General features: G+C 39.9%; 1 protein-coding gene across 1 annotated transcript in view; it reads right to left on the bottom strand.

Moving 5' to 3' along the window:
- The window catches only part of LOC125241883 (protein furry), a 179,952-nt gene that overhangs the window by 25,266 nt on the left and 135,112 nt on the right, over nucleotides 1-19,574 (bottom strand). Inside the window, exons 28-44 of the mRNA XM_048150568.1 lie at nucleotides 18,903-19,004; nucleotides 18,330-18,464; nucleotides 18,053-18,244; nucleotides 17,572-17,663; nucleotides 11,430-11,556; nucleotides 11,004-11,188; nucleotides 8,142-8,258; nucleotides 7,891-8,057; nucleotides 7,684-7,785; nucleotides 6,929-7,114; nucleotides 5,689-5,855; nucleotides 4,095-4,193; nucleotides 3,758-3,917; nucleotides 3,090-3,212; nucleotides 2,057-2,163; nucleotides 1,140-1,343; nucleotides 492-689 (exon numbers count right to left, since the gene is read on the bottom strand). Of these exons, the coding sequence (XP_048006525.1) occupies nucleotides 492-689; nucleotides 1,140-1,343; nucleotides 2,057-2,163; nucleotides 3,090-3,212; nucleotides 3,758-3,917; nucleotides 4,095-4,193; nucleotides 5,689-5,855; nucleotides 6,929-7,114; nucleotides 7,684-7,785; nucleotides 7,891-8,057; nucleotides 8,142-8,258; nucleotides 11,004-11,188; nucleotides 11,430-11,556; nucleotides 17,572-17,663; nucleotides 18,053-18,244; nucleotides 18,330-18,464; nucleotides 18,903-19,004 (2,463 nt within the window). The remainder of the gene's footprint in view (nucleotides 1-491; nucleotides 690-1,139; nucleotides 1,344-2,056; nucleotides 2,164-3,089; nucleotides 3,213-3,757; nucleotides 3,918-4,094; nucleotides 4,194-5,688; nucleotides 5,856-6,928; nucleotides 7,115-7,683; nucleotides 7,786-7,890; nucleotides 8,058-8,141; nucleotides 8,259-11,003; nucleotides 11,189-11,429; nucleotides 11,557-17,571; nucleotides 17,664-18,052; nucleotides 18,245-18,329; nucleotides 18,465-18,902; nucleotides 19,005-19,574) is intronic.

Here is a 19,574-nt window from a genome sequence, read left to right as displayed (position 1 = left end):
CGATCGCATTAATGCATTAATGCGAAAATCCCTTTTTATTACTACTTCGTGTAGAAAGAGCGTAAGTTACAAACGTCAAGAATCAACTAAATGACGGCACATGTGTTGTTTCATACACCTAAGAAAATGACAAAATCATTCCTAAAAAAGTTTTAACAGTCAGCTTAAACAGTCCGAGATGTCTGACTGTCAAGTGTCACTGTCAACAAATATTGAATAACTACAAGCCATAGACTAATCCATGAAAATGTGTTATCTTTGCTACGAGCGGTGATAAGTGTCACTGCCAAACTCAAGTGACATCCCAAGCGGAAGATATTTTTGGTTATAATCCATAGTTATAATGGCAGCTCTGAATCAGCTATGTGACGTTACTTCCCCTTTAAACTATTTTTAATATTTTTTACTAAAAATACGTTACGGTTTTCGATTTAGGGACATTTAACATTTTGAAACGTTGTCAATTGACGCTACGTCAAGGGAGTACATACTTGCGCGATGTGGCAGGCGGCGCGCACACACAGCTCGTTGGCGTCCTCGTAGTGCAGCAGCATGTAGGGCAGCAGCGCCACCACGGTCATGGGGAAGGCGAGCGACTGCGTGGGGTCGATGACCGGCAGCTCCAGCAGCGGGATCATGTCCGCCAGCACGCCTACCACCGGCTCGTAAGTGTTGGGGTGTGTGCAGCCCTGTAACATTTCATATTTAGGTTGCGTTCTACCAGATTACGAGGAGACTAAGTGCGTTTTCACATTATGCGATTCGATATCGGATGTAGGACCGATATTTCATAAATGTAAGCCGCCATCTTTGATTTTTGCCTTTGAAATCCTTCCTACATCCGATATCGGGTCGGATAGTGTGGGAACGCATTAACAGTCAAGAATCAATTAATGTTATGTCGAATACATGTGACTTAGATTTTAATTTTGACTATAACTCAAAATAATCGAACTACTTAACGAACAGTTTTCCAACACCGCCACTAAGCAGACGTGTGACGCGCTCACCCCGATCAGCGCCGCTAGGATGGTCAGCTTATCTTCGTATATACTTCTTCTTGTCGTGTCGATGGTTTCGCGACGTATAATGCCCTGTCTGTCGCGCCCGTAGATTTATATAGGTTCGTATATACTGACCTTGAGCAGCAGCGAGTGCAGCGAGGGCGAGGTGTGCGCCTGCGTGCGGTCGAGGCGGTCGCGCGCGTCGGGCCGGTCGAGCGGCAGGCGCGCCATCACGCGCGCCAGCAGCCGCACGCCCAGCAGGAACTCGTGCTCGTAGTCCGACTCCAGTAGTGACGCGCCCACCCAGAATAGTGTCGCTAGGATGGTCAGCTTGTCGTCCTAAGGAACATCACATACACGTACAGGCAGGCAAGCATGGTCGCGTAATATCCGTCCTTTTCGCACTATTTGTGATTGCGATAGGGACGCACTGATGCGATAAAGTTTATCGAACTAGTGTGCTATGCCCGCAGATTGTTCACGAAAGCTGACTTCTGTCTCGGAACACAATTAATAAATTTTATTGACATTTTATTGGTTAATAGTTCACACACATGCACATTTTCATTCACTCATTCGTTCCATTCGTGCCAGCTCTTGTGAATTTACCTGTTACTATGTTAACTCCGTTGTTTTATTCAGCATAGAAAGTACAAAGACTACAAAGCAATTGTGATTGACCTGTAAAGCGCGGTAGTTTTAGAGAGTACATCTAAATACTTATCTGATAAAATTAAACAATTATATCGACTTAATACGTGAGTAACCCGCTTAAAATATTTTTAAATATGTATGAGTCTCACGGGAGTTTTATAGTTAAAATTAAACAAGTTCGAAAACACCGTCTTCCTTGAACAGAGGCAAACTTTATGCATTTAAAAGTTTACCTTAAAGTAGGGAATGTAGCGTAAATAGCAGTCAAGTTCTTGTTAGTATATGTTCATGTCATGGCCGTTGGTTTGCTTCTAAAAGAATCAGAGTAATAAAACGTTCACTATGTTAAGTAATGGTAAATCAAATTGCAACTGCCAATAATTTTAAAAGAAAAGTACCTGAGTTGCACTATCGCCTAACAGTTTAAGCGACTGCGCTGATCTGGAGCGACACAAGTTCGAGCAGATCCCCTTTGCTGCTTCACTGCAGGGCCTAGTCCGGGTCTCTGTAAACAGTTGGTTTTCAATGATTTATTGCTATAATAATAAGAGCTCAATATACTTATTACTTCACTTGACAGGAAATACGGCCTTATTTGAACTACGAACGCTCGAATTCGTCGTGCGAAAGTCTCTGGAAAACGACGAAATGCTATTTTTGAAAATGACGGCTAATTTTAAATCTAGTGGTAATGTCGTTTTCGATTCTGTCAGTAGAATTTAAATCGCTAGTAGTGGAGATATTATTCAATGAAATTTACGAAATCGACATTTAATACTCGGCCCTATAATCCGTAAAAAGACCTGTTTAAGCAGTGTAACATTTTTGTCTAGTAAGGCCTCGTAAGGCCCACCATAGTTAGTTTTCCTATTTTTAATTTGAACTCTGTTCTATAAGTAAATTGGTGAGAATTTCATTTGTTTCAAAAACCAATGAAACAAAAGAAATGCTGCCTTATTCGGTTCACGAGAGATTCAAATTAGATTGCAACAACTATGTACATTGGGCCTTACGAGGATAAAGTAACACAACAGTCACATAAGGTACATTGCCTTCTAAAGATGTTTACAGTATATTGGAGCGAACTAGTATTGTCGGATGTGCTAACCAGTATTGTCGAACCAACTGATTCATGACCCACCATAAGCTCATTTTGCCAAACTGTCTAAATGTAAGTAGATCGAAATTTGCTTGAAGATAGGGTTTGCTTGGTGACAAACTTGTTGTCATTTTATTAGACACTGTCACATGTGTCACTGTGACATGTGTGTAGGGACAAAATTTAGTTAGTAATGTTAGTATTTAAAACGACCCAAGTGCATTATACCTAAGCGTTAGACCTTGCAAGTTTCAAACGAATTATCTGTCAAGTAGATCATGAGTCATGATTCAGTTGGTTCTATAGTAAAAAGGTGAGCAATGGCTGCGTACCGTGAGTCTGCTTGTCGGCGCTGGAGGGCGGCGCGTTCTTGCGCACGCAGTAGGACACGGAGTAACTGGTGCTGCGCGTATGGTTGCTCACGCAGCCCACGCACACGCCGGGGGACCGCTTGCCTGCGCACACACACACACTCATGTACTTCATATTCGTGAATGAATGGTGGCTACGCATATTCAACGCCACACGCTCACTAAATCTTTAGCTGTAGTGTCTGATTAATGAGGCAGTCGAAGAATAATTGTAGTAAATATGTATTTTTTTTTATTGAAAATCGAATACGAAATTAATAATTTTAATGTAAAAAAGAATAGTCTTGCCCAGGAGCCAGGAATATTTTTTATTAAATAAGTCTGCCCTTTTGTAAAGAAACTTAAACGTTCTTGAATGAAATAAACGATTGTCTAGACTCAGTTTCCGGACCTCATATTCAAATTATTTACTGTACAACAGACAAGTATTATGATCAATTTGTTATACATACCAGCGGAGTACGTTCTACTATTGGCTGGCTGTCCGCCGTCCTTGTTGTTGAGGTTGGGCGTGGACTTGAATATGTCGCGCATGTAGTCGAGCGGTCTGAAGTTGGACTCGAGCGAGTCGACGGCGGCCTCGAGCGTGAGCAGCAGCTCGGTCACGTAGCCCTGCAAGTTATACGTACCAGCGGAGAACGTTCCACCGTTGGCCGGCTGTCCGCCGTCCTTGTTGTTGAGGTTGGGCGTGGACTTGAATATGTCGCGCATGTAGTCGAGCGGTCTGAAGTTGGACTCGAGCGAGTCGACGGCGGCCTCGAGCGTGAGCAGCAGCTCGGTCACGTAGCCCTGCAAGTTATACGTACCAGCGGAGAACGTTCCACCGTTGGCCGGCTGTCCGCCGTCCTTGTTGTTGAGGTTGGGCGTGGACTTGAATATGTCGCGCATGTAGTCGAGCGGTCTGAAGTTGGACTCGAGCGAGTCGACGGCGGCCTCGAGCGTGAGCAGCAGTTCGGTCACGTAGCCCTGCATGTCCTCGCCCTGCTCCGCCACCGTCTCCACCAGCCGCGACAGGATGTCCGACACCATGCGACCGGTCATGGCCACGCCGATGAACCGGAACACCTGTGCGTTATGATATACACCGTGTTTCACTTAACACTAAAAACCTGAAAACAGTTTGTTCAGAATCGAGAGTAGAATCGATTGAGCTATATCTTGATGGGGGTAATATTTTTATTTAAATTTGTATTATTAGTTATTTTTTACGTGCCCATTCTATTGTACTCGTAATACAACATTGTGTATATCGCATTGCTAGAGGTTGTTTACCTTTTTTCAGTATTTAGGGGTATTAATACTGGCCGGTTACTTGGACGATTATTTTTTCCGCTACTAGTTTGACGTTGTTTGTCAGTTTAATCTTAATGTTTATCATAAGTCATAACAAATTGAACTCGTACCTAATTACAACCTTGTCATTTTGAATATTGAGTTTATTTGCTTACTGCGATTACCTGTCCAATTTGAAGTTTACTGTGACAAAGCTTTAAAGTGTTTTACAGTGACATCTTAGCTGTCTATTGGTAAACCTTATGTCGTTGCAGTAACGTACACAAATAAATAGTCTTATGGTTTATGATGGTAGTTAGCAATTATTTTATTGAGTGTAGAGCTAAAAGTCAAGTAGAGCTGTACAGAAAATTAAAAATTCAATTTAAAAAAAAGTAACGATCAGATTAAAAGATGAATACTCTAGATGAGTTTAAAAAAATAAAAATCAGTTGGGGTGTCTGAGGTTTTGAGTGATACCGGAAACACCGTGTAGATGATAATATTGGGTGACGAGAATTGCAAACGGCCGCAGACTGAACTTATGGGCGCAGTAGCTCTGTAGGTACACTCACGAACCATTTGTGACCCATTTTCGTTACACTCTTTGCAAAAAACTATCATTACGGTTTTCGACATATGTCGTGTCAGTGTCAGTCAAGAAAATAGTTTAACCCTTTATAAGGCATAAGCAGGCAATAAGGCATAAGGCTGTCGATATTATGACATTGACAGTGTTAAAATACATACATACATACAATCACGCCTGTATCCCATAAAGGGGTAGGCAGAGCACATGAAACTACTAAAGCTTCAGGGCCACTCTTGGCAAATAAGGGGTTAAAAGAAAACGAAACTGTGGCATTGCAGTGACAGGTTGCCAGCCTCTCGCCTACACCACAATTTAACCATAGTCGCCTTCTACGACACCCACGGGAATAAAGGGGGTGGTGAAATTCTTAACCCGTCACCACACAGGCAGTGTTAAAATATTAGCTCTAAATAGCGAAAATTTGCTACACGATATTCAACCTTGGTCGGGTCCCAAATTAAAGCTCGTGGCTGTACTAAACTTAATCTAGCGCAGTAGCTGTGTATTGTAAGATTTGCATCTTCCTAATCATCCTAGATAGAGGTAGACCTCCGTGAGCTCGGCGTCGGCGTTAGCTGGCGAGATACCGCTTAAGATCGAGCAAAGTGGTGTTCTCTTGTGTGGGAGGCCAAAACTCATTTTAGGTTATCGCGCCAGCCAAGTAAGTAAGTAAATGAATGTGCGGTATTAGTGTACCTGCAGCGAGCGGCCCGCGTAGTGGCGCGAGGGGCAGGAGAGGCCGAGCTGCAGCGCGGTCTGCGCCCAGCGCTCAGACACCAGCGCCAGCGGCAGCGACTCGCGGAACACGCGCAGCACGTGCCGCACTAGCGTCGCCATCTGCTGGCAGCTGCGCAGGCTCCACACTGACCGTACACATAAACGTGTTACAGACTAAACACTTTCAAGCCGCCCGCGTACTTACCCAGACAAAATAGCTAACTAACTAACTAGGTACACACAATAATAGTTTTATAACATGGAATATTAACTACTGCAAAGTTCTGCCGCCAGAATGCAGCAGTATCATTCAGCGAACACTGTGGAGTACATGTAGGTAGTATGCTCTATGTATATCCACTACGTGAATATTGATATAAGTAATCTGGGCAATTCCACGTAACTGTAATGTAAGTGACCACTTCATTGCATGTTTTTTTATTTATGATGCAAATTGAAGTCTTAATTTATCTCTAGATAAGCCTACTTTTAATCCTTAGATATATTGATATTTAAATTAGCACCATGAATAAAAAAAACATGCAAATAATTGGTCACTTACATTACTCTGTTATATGGAATTACCCATCTATTGAAGCATAACTGGAGTATTTGGAATCACACTCTTATACGGCGTGACGTCATTTAACCGTCAAAAATATGATATTTAAGATTGTGTGTAGTATTACTAATATTATTAAAACGCATTAAAAAATTCAACAAAATTAGATCAAATAAATTTATTGACATTGATTAAACGATAAAACGATTTTATACGCAATTCCCTTAAATAGCTGGTAGTAAACCCAATTGCGTATGCTTAATAAAACTTAACGACACTAAAAATCCGACCAAACATGCACATAGTAAAAATAAACTATTCAAATAGGCACTATTCATTAGGACTCTTGTGTTTGACCTACACGTAATAGCATAGAAACAGTCTCGCACAGCCCGTGAGATTTCAAAAGGGCCGTGATTCTTGTGAAATCAGACGGAATCGTAAAATGTACACTGACTTGTCATATTGCTAGCTTGCTTGTCGCAATATCGCTTTAAATCCCTGTTGAAAGCTCACGCATTGTACCCTCTTTTTCATATAAAGCCTCGGGCGTGAATTAGGTAAATTGTGTTTTATCAGTTTCTTACAAATACAAAAGTCAATATGACAGAGGAGGAGGACAAAGGATTATGAGATTTATGAGTAAAATGGTGGAACCTTTAGCAGTGATGTCCTCGTACTGCCAGAGCGGCATGTGCGTGGGGCGGTTGGCGAGGAAGTGCACCAGCGACTTGATGACGTCGGCCACGGGCAGCTCCGCCGCCCCCGGCTCCGTCGCCTCGCCCTCCGCCGCCTCGCCCTCCGTCACGATCACCGGCAGCGATGGGTAGTGCTCCCCTTCACCTACACATCGCACATCCTCTATACTATACTCTCTACAATACTACGCCAGTACATACTCAAAGCCATTCATTTATTTACACTTTAACGACGTAGTGCACAGAAAGAAAACAGAAAGAATAATGAAAACATAAAAAGTCACGCGCCTCGTAATGTCCACAACAAATTAAGCGAAAATGAACTGTCCCTGTTTTGTTATGCAAAGAAACGCCTCCGAGTTGACTTAATTCAATAATGGTAACTACTTGCCGCTTCATAAACGTTTCGACGTTTTAAAACGGTTTCTAGTAAACAGATCTATTTAATGTGTAGGTACGTCGGTGGAGGTAAAACTGGTTTATTTTCATTTCATTCGTCGATAAAGAAGGAGGTTAAGTCAATACGACCGTGCTATATTGGAATTAAATCACGTCCAAACCAAAGTGACAAGTCTTGGATATGTTTGTAGAAAGAACGATGAATGACTGATGTAAGCTCGGACACAGTTAGCATTTCCAGACTTTAAAGTTTGAGTCCGTTTAATATTTATTATTATCCAACGTACAAAGCTGATTGTCAAAGCATCCAAATACCTTCAGGCGTGACTTGCGGGTCCGAGTTAAAGGATAATGGTTGGTGCGGCCGAGGCGAGTGTCCGTTGCACTGTAAATAGCTGTCGAATACGGCATCCGGTTCTAAATAACAATAAATACCATAATAAAAGTAAATAAAAAGTGATTATGTGCCAGATGATAACTGGTAGCGAACGAAAGCTGGGTGGTGTAGAGATGAATGGTTACCTGTAAAGTTGTGGGGTACCAGGGGCAAGGCGGGCGGGATGCCGAGGCCGAGCTGCGCGGAGCGGCTGGCCAGCAGCACCCGAGCCACAGTCAAGTGGTCGTGGTGCGCTGCCACTGCGACGAGCAAATTTAGCAGCAATTGCCGGCAATGCTGGTGAACAATCCACCTGCAAATGTATACAATTGGAGTGTGAAGATGAAAGCGTTTCTGTTCGTTGTAAGAGTCTATCGATGTAAGCAGTAAGGCATACCTGGTGTGGTCCATGCCCAGAAACACGATGTGCAGCATGAGCGGCACGTGGATGGACCAGTCCAGCTCCACGCCGTCCAGCACCACGTCGCACAGCAACATTACCGCCACGTTGCATCTACGACACAGTTTTAACATTCTATACATTCACTGCTAGCAACACATACCTTGTGTTCACTTTCCTACAAAATCATACCTACAAAATCACAACAACTGTTAAACGCTCTCTTGATACATCAAAAACTAAGACAAGACTGCGAAGTAGTTTTATGCAAATTTTAACTTGATCGCATACCCTGGCTGGTAGAAATGACGTGTAAATGATAATATTGAATCATTCATTTATTATATTGATGGATTTGATTAGAGGTTTTACAGTTAGTATTTTCCTTGTCTTGGTGTTGTACAAAATTTTGTTTCAGTAAGGGCCACTTGCACCAATGAAAATGGAGGGTTAACCCGAGGGTTAACCCTCCATTTTATATGGAATTTGACAGTTGACAGCCCACTAACCCTGAGTTAAGTAGTTGGTGCAAGTGGGCCTAAGGGGAAGAAATTATTTAACCTTCGTGCATTAAAACGCTCGCAACGCTCAAGATTTTCGCTTGCTCAGGTAAATAACTATTTATAGTATATTTTATATATTTTTAGCTACGTCAACGTGTTATAAGTATAGATTCAGGAAATATAATCTAAATGAAAAGTCGTTGCGCATTTCGCGCAAATATGACATTTTTAGAATCATGTTGAACAACCTTTTCATCACGAGAAGGCCCCAATTTTTACCCAGATTTTATAACCGTAAAAAGTATTTGCTGAACAAAAACTTTGTTCTTAATTGAAACCACAAAGCGATAAAAAAAAACATTTTAAAATAAAGTTATGACCGATTAAACTGTTCAACAGGCACTATAATAATAGGTACCTACAAGTTATTTTAATGGTAACCAACTTTACACATAAAACCAAATAAGTTTTCCCTCCAGTTTATACTACATTTCCGACCTGTCTCACCTTCTAGTTCGCTGTCTTAGATATTACAAATGTAAAATAAATAGGCGAATTCGGACGTGCGAATAATGTGCACTACGGACAAGTCTGAGCGAAATAAACGCTCGATTAACAGCTAACAGGTAGTCGAATCCCAAAAAAGATTACGATAATATCATTATCTCTATCGCTCTTCCGTATTAGGGCGACAGAGTCAGACTGCGTGTTGATCGGTGTCTAGCGTCAACGATTGTCATTTCGGCCAGGCCGGCTGATATGATTCCAATTTGATTCATTCAAATATCGATTTAAGTCGAGAGACTGTTCAAATTATCATGTTGAAGGTGAGACTGATAAAAAATGTTTGAGCGAAAGGGAAACCTTTATAGTACAATTTAATTGCTAATTCTGTAGGTATTCCCTGTAGGAAATGAGCAATCTTATGAAAACCAAGTAATGATCAGATTATGTCTACCTACCTAAATATTGGTCGCGATAAAATTGGCTTACTTTCTGCGAAGTAGGCGGGGAGGCGGGGAGTATTCGTAACTCTCTTAAGTGGGTAGATTAAGTACCTACTCGTAAAGTATTGGAATGGCGGTCAACACAGCGGCGAAATATAACAATAAATATTTTGACAAGATAGGCAAGAGCCCCATTGATTTTGTATACAATATTTAATGTCTACCATTAAGATAACCATTTAAGATAACCAATAATGTTGTACTTGCTCCCGTGGGACCTTACTAATGTTGTGTTACTCATGTTAGGTTAGAAATTGGGTCGTCATTTCATTAGCTGGGTTGGTTTCTCGTGGCTCGATTTGCAAACTATAGTGTGTATTAATTATGTACTTCGCGAATTTCCGGAGGTATTTGACAAGGGGCGGGCTGTTTGTCTTTCATATAATATAATGTTAGGTGACTGATGTTCACGGCCCTTAACGTCTTTAGTACCTATTTGAGTATGTAGGGTGAATACTAAACAAGAATTATGTTTCCGATCATTACTCTTAATACTTACATATTTATTGCTTTTCAAGTATGTTTTTTCTGTTTTTTATAGACCCGAAACATAAATATTGTATATTTTAAATATATAAATTGATTTTTGTACGATCTCCATTTGATACATCTGAGCTTGCACTAACGCCTTGAGAATACCACTCAGATAATTATGTCTAATGGTTACTGTAGGTATAATTTCATTTCATCAGTCATATAAATAACTTCTCATTCCATAAATAACGATATTTCAAGCTTAATGATAAATTAATGGTACCCTCAAGACATACTGTTAATTAAAGTTTGTATTATTATTTTAGTTTTGTCCTATTCTAAGTGAAAAGTAGAGTGTTTGACTTGATATGAAGTTTATTCCAGTATTGGCGTAAAAAAGTGACACTCAACGTCAATTACACTGATGATCGCCTACATTTAAAGTAATATTTAATTTGTATGGAAAAGAGATTCCCTGAGATTATCCCACTTATTAAAACTTTTAGAACAAATGTTTTCTTTGCGGAATACAATCTACATTTTAATTACTTACTCCTAAGGATAATAAGTTAACTTTTTCACAAGATGTAGGTGTCAGTTCCTACCTAACGATCTGGATGAGTCAAGTATGAGTTTTTTGAATAGCCTAAATTGTGGCCAACTGCTGAGCAAAAGCTTCCCCTTTCTTTCTCCACTCCTCACGGTTTGATGCCCCGTTCTTGCCAGTTGCTACATAATACGCCGAGGTCGTCCCGCCGTCTCTTCTTAGGTCTACCTCTGCCCTGGCCCTTTGCGGTAACCATTCAGTATGAGTTAAAGCTGTCAAAAAGATCTGTATTGAATAAAATCGTCTCACTTAGTATCAGTAAGTTTACCTGTGGAAGCCGGAGATGGGCTGGCTGCTGTCGGGCAGGTACTCGGTGAGGCGCGCGAAGAACCCGCCGTACTCGGGCATGGGCAGCGGCCGCGGCTGCGGCACGTCCATGCGCGGCTCCTGCGGCGTGGTCGGCGCGCTGCCCGCCGGCGTGCCGCCCATACCCAGCTCGGGGCACAGGCCCGTCTGCAATACCGCCACAATCAAATTACACTTCTAAATCTATGCCACACATTGCAGGAATGTTAGTAATGAAGACTAAGAGCCAGTTGCATCAACCATATTTGACAGATACATCATCGTCACGCAGCAGACATCTATGGAGCTTCCTATACAATAAAATTTAACGAACGCTTTAACGGTGACAGACGGTTTGTTGCAACCGGCCCTAAATAGAAATAAACTAAGGGCAGTTTTCTAGTGTTACCGGAGTGGCATCGCCGTCGGAGGGTGAGGGTTCGGCCTCGGCCGGCGGCGTGGCGCAAGGCGGTGCCGAAGCGCGTTTCTCCGCCGCTCGGCTGTCTCGGGCTGCCGTGTCCCCAGCTTTGCCACCACTGCGTCATAACATGTCATTAAACATTCGTCTTTTAAAATATAACAACGTTTACTACAATGTAGGTACAGTAGCGTCTGAAAATATCAATCGAAGAGCCAATATAAACAAATTAACAGGGCAATTATTAAGTCGTGTCGAATCGAAGTGATATTTTTGGACGTGAGTTTGGCTATTAAATTTATATTGATTTTAATAAATTCACATAACGCAGGTGAACTATTAATGCCCACAGTAAAATAAAAATACATCAGGCAGTACCTAAACCAAGGCAAGTCACAGAAGCGCTGTTTATGATCAGTTTCATGAAGTCTGTCAACTTATAGTTCCCATTTCCTTCAAAGTACTATAGCAATGAGGATTTACGATACAATTATCCTATAAATATAGATGTTATAGTCGAAACACGTCTTCTGTACAAACACCTTTTCCTTATCTATTTATTTGGTATCCCTGGTGAAAAACTTTTTTACTGAGGCGTTAAGGAAAAACTAGTTTTGACTAGAAAAATGAATAACTACTCGACTCTAAAAACGGGCTTTTATGATAATAAAAATAGTAAGCCCCTAGTCACCTACTGCGAACAGTGCGAGTTCCGTTTCCAAGCTTAACAGCTTAGCTTAAGCTGATGAATAACAACTATGTCCGTATTTCATTTTGACAATGTCTCGTGAAAAAGTTCCAGGAATATAAGTGCCCGTAATACTGGGATTCTGCTTCAATATTTTAGAGGCCTTAAGTAATAAGTAACTTCAAATAATGTTCGTAGTTTGTGTGCCAGTGTTCTTTCACATGCAAAGGGTGTGTAAACACCAAACAAAGCTTTACACGCTTTTGCTTAGCTTCACTTTGTGATATGAAGTTAATTGGATACTAATATTGTAAGTTACATTTACAGCCCGTGACATTTCAAAAGGGCTTACGGATTCAAGCGAAATAAATTGACACTGACTTATCTCATTTCCGTATTATCGCTCTAAAACCCGAAGGTCATTTTGTAGGATTAGGCAAATAAGCACCGTACGCATGACTGAAAATTATATGTTCACCACACCATCTGTTAAAGGCTTACTTTGCTATTCGAAAACAGATAGCAAAATTGCATTTTGTCCACAAGAGTGCAAAGTAATTTGATATAAATTTTAACTTGATGTCTTAAGCTGGCTGGTAGAATTTACCTATAAATGATGATTCTGAATCATAAGTATTAAATAAATTGATGGATTTGATTTAATTTGATGTTTTATAGTTCGTATTTTGTTCGTGTTGGTGTGGTGACAAATTTTGTGTTTCAGTCAGTGGCAAAGTTTGTTTAACCTTCGTCCCTTGAAACCCTCGCAACGCTCAAGATTCCACTGCCTGAACCACTCGCTACGCTCGCGGTTCAATATTGGAATCTTTCGCTTGCTCGGGTATCAATATTGGCACGTGCGGTTAAACAACAACTTTGCCCCCTTGCAAAACAAATAACTATTTCGGAAATTATAAATCGCACAGCACTGAGACAACTGGTATAATAAACTCGTGTCATTTTTGGTCGCTGCGTCAATAAAGTATATTGTCAATAAGTATATTGTCAAACAATCATATGAAGCGCTGGTGGCCTAGCGGTAAGAGCGTGCGATTTTCGATCCGGAGGTCGCGGGTTCGAACCCCGGCTCGTACCAATGAGTTTTTCGGAACATATGTGCGAAATGTCATTTGATATTTGCCAGTCGCTTTTCGGTGAAGGAAAACATCGTGAGGAAACCGGACTAATTCCAATAAGGCCTAGTTACCCTTCGGGTTGGAAGGTCAGATGGCAGTCGCTTTCGTAAAACTAGTGCCTACGCCAAATCTTGGAATTAGTTGTCAGAGCGGACCCCAGGCTCCCATGAGCCGTGTCAAATGCCGGGATAACGCAAGGAGGATGATTGTCAAACAATCACATGAAAACTGATGGTGTCAAATAGGCACTTTATAGGAAAAGCGCGATAAGTTTAGTGTGTAAGTAGTGATAATATGTCATTAATATCAGAGTAGATAGTGGGCTCAGGTGCGCAGTGTTTTCGGTGTGTTTATTAACTTGCCAAGCACGGGGCCAATCACTTACGCGCTGGACACACCCGTTCATATGATTTATCGCTGTCCCCGATGTGACTTATCTCCGATATACAGGCCGATTATTGCGTATTTATGTGTCGCTTTCGTAAAAAGAAAAATGATTCATATTGTTTTGTTCTGTTTTTTTTTTCTGTATGATATCTATTTCAGATCGTAATCCATACTGTTCCATTAATTAATTAATGATTAACTATTTGCTTTTGGTATTGAGTCGGGTTAAGTATATTTAAATAGCTCTGTAATACATATGACCATGCAAAATTAAACTATAATTTATAATGGCTTAATCAGGAGGATTTTAAAGGAAATTCATATAGCACAAACGTGTTTTTAATTAGGTAAGTATTATTAATACTTACCTAATTAAAAACACGTTTGTGCTATTACATTAAACCAATGGATAAAATACACGAGACATCTCAATTACGTTTGCCTATGTTTAAGTATATCCAATTACTTATTATCCATGTTTTACTTCTATGTTTATTAGAGGACTTATGGGTGGTCGGTTGATACTCTAGTTAATTGAGTACAAAACGAGGAAAATATTAAAATTAGTTAAAATTACCCCAAATTTCATCCCTTTACCTTACATAATATAACAAACGTAGTAAGGAAATAAAGAAAGATGTAACAAAAAATATTCATAATCTCACCAGCTCAATTAGTACGATAAAGTTTCTAAGATACAGCACGGTGATGTAGAGATCGACAGTATAGTCCTATTGTTTATACTTTTGGCTGTTGAAAAAAGTGTAAACAAACCGGAGCTGTCAAAATTGGCAGATCTGGGGGTAGTGAACCTTTTAAGGCCAGATTATTAGAGAAAATTATAGGTGGGTAGAAGGTACGCGCGCGAAGGAGGGTAGATCGCGCGCTGTCTATACAACTTTAACATCCACCCGCCTTCGTCAGTTTTCCGTGATCATGATGCATGCAACTGCGTCGAAATATCGGGAGCTCGACAAAAATCAAAAAGGTAATCACGGTCTATATCCCGGTCAATATAAGTCTAATGAAAATAACCGTGAATCATTCAAAACTCTTAAAATGAAATAGCTTTTTGTAAGTATTTAAAAAAATCTTTTTTTTGATAATTTTTAGTCAAGTAATTTTCACGTAATTTAAGATAAGAAAATAGCAAAAAAATTAACCCCCTTATCTCCAAAACTACTTATCGTAAAATTTTCAAAAAAATACACAAAATAGCCCTCAATCTATTAGAAATCTACAGTCAAGCGTAAGTCGGACTTAAAACAAAAAAAAATCAAATTACGAATTTCACTCACTGCCGCTGCAACCTCTTAAAATTGTGTGAGCGCGTTTGAATATTATATATCGTCACTACTTTTAAAAAAACTTGTATCTTCGTCTGCCAATGAAAAGAAAATTGTAGTAAGTATGTATGGAATGCATATCTTAGACTTACTGCGTTTTAACTTTGAAGAGCAGCGTGAGATACGAGATTTTTTAAAAGTAGTGACGATATGAATTAATTTTTGTTACGTTTTTTTAGAAATTGTTCAAAATATCGATTATTTGCAAAAATTACTTAAGCGCCTTCGGACGTGCAGGCGCTTAAGTTAGCTGTGATGACTGAACGAAGAAAGTAGGTATGTTTTATTTTGCTGTACGGAACCCTTAAACCGTGAGTCCGACTTGCACTTGGCCGAATTTGTATGTCTACTTATTTGTAGCATTTTCCTTTTTTGTATGTAAGTTAATGAAAAAACTGAAAAAAGAAGAAAAGAAACAAAGAGCAGCGTTATTTATACTCGTATTCTGGGGTTTTGTAGACGTCACGGGAAAGCACCCTGTGCATAACACAGAAAGTCAGTATTCAATCATTTAAGTTTTCGCGTCAAGTTACTTCCTATAATATTCAGTCCTACATTGTAATATTTTATACTAGCTTTTGCCCGCGGCTTCGCTCGCGTTAGAAAGAGACAAAAAGTAGCCTAGATGTCACTTTCCATCCCTTCAACTATCTCCACTTAAAAAATCACGTCAATTCGTCGTTCCGTTTTGCCGTGAAAGACGGACAAACAAACAGACACACACACTTTCCCATTTATAATATTAGTATGGATAATATGTAGGTAGGTAATGTGGTGTCCCATAATTTTTGCTTGACATATGTTACTAGTAATATAATATGCTCAGAGTTACATTTCGAGTAGAGGAGACTGTTATCGATTTTCATAGATGATGGTCTTGACAATCCAATCAAGAAATACCTATATTAATTGAATAAAATATCTGATACCTACGTATTTTGATGCGTATCTTTCCAAAAACAATATAATTGCACAGCAACGACATTTAGGCTAAGTAGACGATAATTGTGAAGAATGTTTAACCCAGAACTCATTGAATATTGAATAAAATGCGTCAAGCCGGCTTAGACCGTTGACGAACGCTTGAATCTCTTTAAAGGAGAAGAAGAAACCTGCCATTTCGCTCGTAGACGATTGGCCACGCAGCCTGGTTTCAACAAAAATGTTCAGCACTTTGAAGAACGCAAATAACAGAATTCTATTCTTTAAAAGCCAATTTAATGTCAGCGTTAAGTTCTCAATCTTATATTTAGCCGTATCACTCGTCGTAAATATTTGCCAATTCAAGGGTTTAATTAGAATTCGTCTACAGTAGGTAATTATGTCAATGAGACTAAAAGCCTTGATTACATTTTTGGGCATGTCATATATAAGAATAATCTTTAAATGAAATAATAATCGAAATTCTTTTGCTTAAGTCGGTTTTAAAACATACACCGTGTCCAATAAGTCCGAATACTCACATTTTACCTCAGTTCTAAAGATATAGGGATCACAGGCCATCAAATTCTTATTTAAACTAAAGAGTATATTCCTCTTAATAAAATACAAGCACAAAGTACACGAAATTTCCGAAGTGTCTAAGAAAAACAAAGAGGTAAAGTGCCAACAAAATACTTGCTCGGCACGCAGGTGACGAGTTATTTTTTATAAGGAGAATCTGTATGTGATAAAACAGACGCCACGTGTCAAAATAAACTATTATGGGTACCGAGGATAGATAACGTTCCGGGCAACTAGAAAAATGTGCCTAGGTTCCAGAGCTCACCATCGGCCCAGGTGTGGGATGCAGTATGTAAGCGAGGTAAACTACCTTCAGTACTTACAGATAAAAGCGTTAAAATCAACGTTTTTTTCTTTAAAACCAAGGTTTTGGAGAAAAAAATGCCTTAAAGTTGAATGAGTATCATGTGTCCCAACAAGACGCACCTCCAGCACATTCGGCAAATGGTATTCTAGCGTAGTTTCAGACTAATTTGGCAGTTTTTTATCCGAAACATGAGTGGCCACCCAGGCCTCCAGGTTTAGGCGTATTAGACTATTTTGTATGGCCATACATGCTTTGAAGACAAAATTTTTGTAAAATCATAAACCTAGATCATTTCAAAAAGGTTATCGAGAGTATTTGGGATGAAATGTGAAGAAAACGGTGCGTGCCGCGTGTGATCCGTTTGAGAAGCGTTTGAGGCTGGTAAACAAGTTAATGCTGGAGTTATTCCAAAACATTTGTTGTGAATCTAGTAAATAAGAGTGCCATTCATAAAATATAATAATAATGTAGTAACTATTTGTTCATTTTGTTTTATTGGCTATTTGTGCTGTATTCAAACTTATTGGACACGGTGTAAATGTCAAAAATTTTCTTCCTTATATTAGCTCGGCGACAGCTAGTGAATGACTGACGAGAAACTGTGCGACTCTCCCTTTATTTTCTCAAATTTCTATCGGTGGAATAATTATTGGTATTATTGGTACAATGTCCAGTCAAGACCTACATCATCTATAACTTAAATATTATATTTATCTCGTGTCAATGACAATGGGTGCAGCAGTCTGAACCGAATAAGTATCCTTACCTCGCCTTAGCGGGATCTTCGCCGCTATGTCTCTTTGTGTGAATCGTTCCCTTTTCCACGGGCGCCAGCTCTCCCGTCCGCCCTGTAGCGTCCTAAAGAAAACATACTTTAAGATAATTCAGTATTTACGAGTAAGCAGAAATAAGGCACGATATTTCATAACCGAAAAATCGAGGTTTGTTAGGTTAATTTTGATGGCATGTATTAAAATCATTGACAGGGGGCCGATTTTTGAATCTCGGTCATTCGATTTCGTGAAATTCGTTCAATAATATCTCCACTACTAGCGATTTAAATTCTAATAACAGAATCGAAAGAGAGTTGTCATTACCACTAGATTTTAAATTACTAGATGTCCTTTTTCGAAAATAGCATTTCGTAGTTTTAACAAGACTTTCGAATGGCGAATTCGTGCGTTCGAAATTCAAAAATTGGTCCCCAGTTTGGGGGTAAACTTGTAAAGGGATAAGCGTGACCAAACCTGAGAGCCAGTGCCGGGGCCGTCGCTGTGCCCCGAAGTTGCCTTCCTCATGGAGGTGAGCCTGTAGAAGGGCGGTGTCTCCGTGCGCTCAATCAGGCAGTTCAGCGTTTCCACAGTCTGCAGTTCAGTCATCATCTCGTCCAGGAGACGTTCGGGCCGCGATCGCGCGAGATACAACACCACCCGCTTAGCCTGTTAGGCAATAACTTACATGACAAACTGTTATGTTTTTAGTTGTAGGTACAAATAATAGTTCATACCGCCAAATATTACTTACGTAAGGCAACAGTTCGTTAGGCGCCATCCCCGATACTATAATTAGGTATCGTATTATCACTTTGAGATTGTTAGGCCAACAGGCGCATAGCGTAGACCACAGCTCCTCAATTTCTTTAGGATGTTGGTCGGAGAACTAAACAACAAAATCATCATTAAAACTTAAACTGTTGTGTCAACAACGGGCTCGTTTCAACAAATGGTCACCGTTAAAACAAAATAGTAAAGATGCGAACTATATTATAAGACTTACAGAATAATTAAGTACAATAGAGGCAGCCCCGCGTTATCAGATAATACGCTCATGCCTCGCCTTCAATGAAACTAATTAAACCTTCTTATTAAGTGTAGGTATTTGTATTTCAACCATAACAAAGGTGTGAATCACGGGGCTGTCAACAGTGCGGATTATTAATGGATTTCGCCCGCAGCATTCAAGAGCAGCTCAGTCCAACCCTCGTTTACATTGACTTTTAGGGTTCCTTGCTCCAATTAAATGGAAGCTCTTATTAAAATTATAACGTATTATGTAACACAATTATTTGGAAATTGAGCCAAAAAATTAATTGCTTACCTTCGCCGTGATGTAAAACAAGTTATTGAGAACCATCTCCGTCGCCTCAGCGGAGCCGAGGCCCTCGCGCCGCCCACTCCGCCCTGCTTCTGACGTGTAATACTGAACACAAATTTATTTCTAAGATAGTGCAAAATATTTCAACTATCTAAATATATATTTATGGACTGTAAAGCTTTCTTTTGTAGGATGACTGTAACTGGATACAGAATAATTAAATATTTAAACTTAAATTCTAGTTTCAGTAGCAGACGGAACGGAAGTGTGAGTTGCCAATCTAGAAGAGGCAGCTATTGGGTATAATTTACGTCTTATTTAAGTACCTTACTTATTGTAAAAAAAAACACTATAAGTCAGGGGATAGGGATACGTGGAGGAATTTGAGGGAAGCCTTAGCCCAACAGTGGGACAATATGGGCTCTTAATAAATAAATAAAATAAGTAAAGTACATTCTTCTTCTTTTGACATTGTTCCCTTACGCCTTCCGCCATAAGAAACATGGTGGAGGTGCGAGGATAAAATTATTAATAGACAGGAAAAATAAGACACGATTTGACACTGATAGATTTACTTACTTTGTGATCATAAATGAGAATGAAGAGTTGTCATCTCCATTTTCTAAGTCTGCATCCGATTTATACCTTAATTACACGGTAAGGCGACGCGATGAC

The sequence above is a fragment of the Leguminivora glycinivorella genome, chromosome Z (assembly GCF_023078275.1).
Source record: "Leguminivora glycinivorella isolate SPB_JAAS2020 chromosome Z, LegGlyc_1.1, whole genome shotgun sequence".
Lineage (NCBI taxonomy): Eukaryota > Metazoa > Arthropoda > Insecta > Lepidoptera > Tortricidae > Leguminivora > Leguminivora glycinivorella.
The sequence above is the reverse complement of the archived record's forward strand: the minus strand, read 5'-3'. Positions and strand labels throughout refer to the sequence as shown.